Source organism: Sus scrofa, chromosome 2 (assembly GCF_000003025.6).
Source record: "Sus scrofa isolate TJ Tabasco breed Duroc chromosome 2, Sscrofa11.1, whole genome shotgun sequence".
NCBI classification, from domain to species: Eukaryota; Metazoa; Chordata; class Mammalia; order Artiodactyla; family Suidae; genus Sus; species Sus scrofa.
In genome coordinates this window covers 53,041,464-53,047,896 of record NC_010444.4, presented here as the reverse complement: position 1 = coordinate 53,047,896, position 6,433 = coordinate 53,041,464, and the positions used below count along the sequence as shown (strand labels likewise).

General features: G+C 36.7%; 1 protein-coding gene across 1 annotated transcript; it reads left to right on the top strand.

The window, feature by feature from the left end:
• LOC100624358 (olfactory receptor 2T11-like) lies at nt 1,531–2,484 on the top strand. The gene has a single exon (XM_003354405.1). It carries the CDS (start codon nt 1,531–1,533, stop codon nt 2,482–2,484), a length of 954 nt encoding a protein of 317 aa, XP_003354453.1.

Here is a 6,433-nt window from a genome sequence, read left to right as displayed (position 1 = left end):
AAAATAATTAAATTCATTTTCTTAATTTGTGATTTTTTGATAACTTTTTTTCCCCAGAGTGAACACTGCAAGGCTGTTGGCTATTTTGTTTTTAGCAACATGCCTCAATTCTGCTTGTGCTTAAAATATATTAAAGTGACAAATGGTTCATTAACTTCTTGTGGCTACTGTTAAAATACCACAAATTCAGTGCCATACAGTGACACAAATTTATTATCTTACATTTCTGGCTGCCTTCCATCCAAAATTGGTCATGTTGGGATAAAATTAAGATGTCAGGAGAGCTATACTTTTTCTGAAAGTTTTAGGGTAAATTCTATTTCCTAGACTTTTTAAGTTTCTAGAGACCAATAAATTTCTTGCCTCATGTTCCCTTTCATTTTGAAAACCAGCATTTGAATTGCTGGACCTCTCTCCAGAATGTCATGTCTCATCCTCTGATCTCTGCCTCCCTCTTTCCTGCCTCCTACTTAAAAGGGTCCTTGTATTTACATTGGGCACAATGGGACATTGGGCTATTTTTGGTTTTAGGGTTATTATAATGGGCTCTTAGGCTATTTCCAGGTTGATAGTGTGAGAATTGAATTAAGCTGTAAAATGCCAAGCTACACTCTAGAGAGTTGGAATTTGCTTGGTAAAGGGGAGAAAACCCTACATATTTGGTAACTGGAAGTGCTGGAAATGGAAGTATTCATTTCCTGTTGTAGCACAGTGGAAACAAAAGTGACTAGTATCCATGTGGATAAAGGTTTGATCCTTGGCACTTCTCAGTGCGTTAAGAATCTGGTGTTGTCATGAGTTGCAGTTTGGGTCACTTATATACCTTGGGTCTGGTATTGCTATGGCTATATTATAGTCCTGCAATTATAAGCTCAGACACAAACACTACACTGGGAACTTCCTTATACCACAGATGTGGTGCTAAAAAAGAAAATAAATAAATAAACAAATGGAATTGTTGAAAGCAGAGAAGAAATACACGAGGTGTATTTTTTTTTTTTTTTTGGTTTCTTTTTACTTTCCACACCTCACTTCCATGGTTATTCATTCTGGTCACATTCAGGCGTCCAATAACCAATAAATCAATCATCCTTCCTCCATCTAAAATTTACTTAGCTTTATTATGTGTCGGACAACATTCTGAAGACCAAATATGCAAAATAAATAGGACAGATAAGAGTTAAAATTATAAGCCAAATACAGTAAACACCAACCTCATTATGCAATTAATTACATGGCAGCATAAACATGAACAAACTAAAAATATGGATATACCCCAAAAAGAAGAATCAGAGCTATAGTTACTGATTTATTGTATAACTCTTTTTTTTCCTTCTAGAATTATGATTTTGAGTTGGAAAATTTTATCTGAATCAGTGGACTCTGAGGTCTGAGATTCAAAATCTGCATTGTGAATTTCTCCCACATAGAAAGGGTTTTTCTCTTTCTCCCTCTCTTTTTTTTTTTTAATTTTTTTTTTCCCGGTGTTTGTGGCTTACCGCTCTCCTGGAGCAGTCATAGAAAAAGTCAATGGAGAATAGAAATTCAACCTCTGACTTTATCCTCCTGGGACTTCTGGTAAACAATAAAGCTACAGGGGTTGTCTTTGCAGGTATTTTTACTATTTTTGTGGTGGCCGTAACTGCAAATTTGGTCATGATATTCTTGATTCAGGTGGACTCTCACCTCCACACACCCATGTACTTTCTGCTCAACCAGCTGTCCATCATGGACACCCTTTTCATTTGCACCATTGTTCCAAAGCTCCTGGTGGACATGGTTTCTAAAGAGAAGACCATTTCCTTTGTAGCCTGTGGCATCCAGATCTTTCTTTGCTCAACCATGATTGGCTCAGAGTTCTTCCTATTGAGCCTCATGGCCTATGACCGCTACGTGGCCATCTGCAACCCACTTAGGTACCCAGTCCTGATGAACCACAAAGTGTGTCTTCTTCTGGCTGCTGGTGCCTGGTTTGGTGGATCCCTGGATGGCTTTCTGCTTACCTCTGTCACCATGACTTTCCCCTACTGTGGTTCCCGAAGTATCAATCATTTCTTCTGTGAGATCCCTGCAGTTCTCAGATTAGCCTGCGCTGACACATCCTTGTATGAAACCTTGATGTATATCTGCTGTGTACTCATGGTGCTCATCCCTATCTCTATTATCTCTACCACCTACACCCTCATCTTGTTAACTGTCCACCGCATGCGCTCAGCTGAGGGCCGGAAAAAGGCCTTTACCACTTGTTCTTCACACTTGACTGTGGTCAGCTTTTTCTATGGGGCTTCCTTCTACAATTATGTGCTGCCCAAGTCATTTCACACCCCTGAGCAGGACAAGGTGGTATCAGCTTTCTATACCATGGTCACACCCATGCTCAATCCTCTCATCTACAGCCTCAGAAATAAGGATGTCCTGGGGGCATTTAAAAAGATACTTGCACAGTTCTTATCTACTCAGAAAGTATCTACAATTTATACTTAGAGATTCAATAGGCGGGGTATAGTTTCTCCAAATAGCATCCTCTGTATGTCCTCTTTCACAAGAGACTATCTGTTCAGCTATCAGAGATTATTTAGAATTGGCAAATAAGAGGATTTACCTTGACTGGTTCCTTCCTCCTGGATGAAGGGAATCAAAAAATATTTAATTATTTATTAAGGAAGTTAAATAATTCCTCTTATACCTCTTGGAAAATAAGGGGGAAAAAAGATCCCCCTTAGAGTTCAATGAAATCCTCATTAGGTCCCATTTACATTTGCCTCATGATCAAGCAGACCAAAATCATTCCAAAGCTACAGAATTTCTGTGATTATTTAAGTATGAATAAGAAAAAAAAATCAATTTACAAATGAGTAATGTAAATCACAATTTTAATCCTGTTTGTAATTACTGGATTAGCAACAATGGATTATAAACTTTATGATAAACTTCATAGCACCTGTGCTGAAAATAGTGACATTCAAATACTGGCTACAACTGATAGTGAATGAATTGAGTTAAACTGAGTGTGAATTTATGAATCTGTAGTTTATACACCCACTCAAAGTGAATGGTCTCCAATATTTAACATCAATAACTTTGCTTCCTACCTTGTTATTTCAACAGGGGGGTTCTAGGGAGAACAAAGTCCATGGGAAGAAAATTTACAGGGCCAAACTTTCACCAGTTCGACAAAAGAATTTGAGTGCATTTTTAGTTTTGTTCAGAGTGATATGGGAGGTTCTTGAATAATTTTCTGTGGAGGTATAACTTTGGGGGACATAACATTTTTAGAATGATGACTATGTCTATAGTTTTGGCTTGAGCAGAGAACTAAATGGGATACAGAAGACAACTTAGGAGGCTTCAAATGAGAGACAAAGGTAGATTGAATCAGGTGGTGACACAACCAGGACTAAGCTCATGGGAAAAAATTACTGCTAGAAAAGAATGTGGAATGAAAGATAACTCAGTAGTTTGGGATGAAGTGAAAGGAAATGGTATTTCCATTTACCAGGTTTGAAAACTTCTAGAGTAGCAGGTTACAATTGGAGAAATCAGAAATTCAGTTGTTGATGAGACTCTTGAATTGCCTATTTGATATGTGAAGCCAGTTGGAGTTCACATTAGAGTTTTGGATTTAAGGTTTAAATCTGGTAGTCATCACAGTAGAAAAATATTTAAAGACATAAAATTAGTTGAAATCATTTGGGTAAAAGTTTGAGAGAGAGATCTAAAGCACCTGTGTTTAGTGGAGGAACAAATAAGAAAAGAGATAGGGATTAGTGGAGAAAGAAGTAGTATCTCAGATATAGATATTACTATATATTACTGGATATATAATGACACCCAGTTCCAAGATGGAGAATTTATTCAAATTCAACACATGCAGTTTCTTACTGCTTTATAAGAACTAAGAGTTGACCACTATAATTGAAAACATGAACATCTCTTGTGAACTTAATAATAGCAATTTCAATGAATTTGTGCTAGAGAAAATTCAAGATAAATTAGAGAGGAAGGATGTGGACAAGATTAGTAGAGCTTGTCTTTTTTTGGTAAGTGAGATCAGAGAAATGGAGCATTTTGATGTGTCTTCTTGTCTTGTGATATTACAGATATGTTTAAGGAAATGATTCTATATAAAGATGAAGTTGATCATAGTTGAAAACTGAAGATAGTTTCTTCCAGAACAATGCCCTTTGAGAGTGATAGAGAGCATAGAATGTAATTTGGAAGGGAAGTTAATCATTCCTGTGATCATGGCCCATTCATTGACTGTCGCAGGTGGTAAGTAAGAGAAAATGCGATACAAGTAATTTTCTTCTGATAGCGTCTATTTTCTCAGTGTATTTAAAACCGAGGAGAGCTTATGTTTGCAAATGGGGAAAAGGTTAAAAATTTGAGAAGAAAAGAAAGGCATTTTGGGAAGCATAGCAGTAAATGAACAAAGTAGAAATATTAAGATTGTAGGATAGTCACAAGACCCATTTTCAGGATTGAATGTAAATTTAGCCTAAGCACATTTTTCATATTGTCTAACAGGTGTACTCCACATGGAGTACGTATAGTAATATAAGTGAGCATGCAGTATGTTACATACAATTAATTGTGGCAACATCAATGACAAGAATGACAGGAAGAACAACTGTAATCAGCATTTCTACAGACTTAGCATCTCTTAGGCAAGAGAACATATTATATTCATATTTATTTCAATGCTTGGAATTTTCAACATGTAAAAGTTGTTAATCGTTTGTTTCGATGAGATGTTTTCTTTGTGGAAGTAAAGCCTGTTTAACAAACATTCTTGCCTTTTGGAGCTTCTATAACATGATGTGATTTGGAATCATAAAGTAGCATCCTGTCACTTCACATGATAATTATAAGTGTTAATAACACCCACCCACATACACACATATATCCAAGCTTTATTTTTTGTTTCTTTCTGCCATTTCTTGGCTGCTTCTGTGGCATATGGAGGTTCCCAGGCTAGGAGTCCAATCAGAGCTGTAGCCACTGGCCTACACCACAGCCACAGCAACGCTGAGATGCGAGCTGCATCTGCAACCTACACCACAGCTCACAGTAACACTGGATCCCTAACCCACTGAGCAAGGCCAGGGATCGAACCCACAACCTCATGGTTCCCAGTCGGATTCGTTAACCACTGAGCCACGACGGGAACTCCATAATCTGGCATTTGTGATGGTTTATTTGATGACAAGTTGGATTCCCTTTTAGGGTGACATAATATCTCTGAGTTAAGCCTTAAGTCTTTCTGAGTTTTTTATTTTTATTTTATTTTTTTAAGACATTTGGTCCTGTCTAAAACATTGAGACTCCAAGAGATCATATATATTTGGTCCTGTCCAAAATATCCATTGTGACAAAAAGGACTTTGAAATGCATTGATACATTTGACACATCATCTGCTGTATAAAGCAATTGTTTAATTTTATTACTATTTCCTTTATGTTATTCTCATTGTAATTCATGATGAGTTTTATTCCCATTGTCCCCACCATGAAGTTTGGCAGTCAATGAGTAATTGCTCTGAAGTATTTATCAACCTGATTATTTGCTTTATGTATGCTAGCAATTCTGGTTATACACATTTGATTTTATCAGAATCATCATGAATTTGCTGGCCAAATTTGACAGTGATCATCAAGAACCTGGCTTATAATTTGTTTGCTGCCTTGTCATTTATCTATTTACACTTCAGCAAATTCCACATTGAAGAATAATCCAAAATCTCCTGCTTTTGAAATTTTCCATTCCACCCTTCCACTGCATTGTTCACTCTGTGATCAGCATTCAGTACTGAAGTTTCTTCTCCTTTAACATTCTGAGATTCTGGTGGAAATCTTGGAGCTCCCGGTCTTCTTATGCCTCTACCACTTTCCCATGGGCATATACTTTCTCACCATAATCCATTAGGTCATCTAAATTTTCTTCTGCATTCTCCACAACATACTCAAAAGTTTCACTTAGATCTTCCACATTGCAAATGGAAATCCAAACAACATGGATGCACAACTCATGAGTGTTACTTTTTGTTGTCATATACTCTCATCTCAATATTTGTTGTCACAGTGATTGTGAAAAGTGAAACAAGTATCTTTTTACTTGTGCATTTGGTAGGAGTAGAAAAATTGCATTAGTATTTGGAATCTCAAAATACTCATGCCTAATAAATGATAAATGTTGAGATTTCTTTCCCATGTAAATGCAAATATTTTCTCATCTATATGTAAGTGTCCTCTAGCCTCTTCACTGTTATTGCATAAACCAGTGGCATGGTATGTCCCATTACTACATCATTTGCGCAATAAAACCCTGAATGAATTATGTTGGTGTTGTCTTAGTCGATGACCAATGTGGTACTGAAAGTTAGGTATCTAATATTGGTATAATTTGTATAAATAAGGACTTTTCATGAACTTGG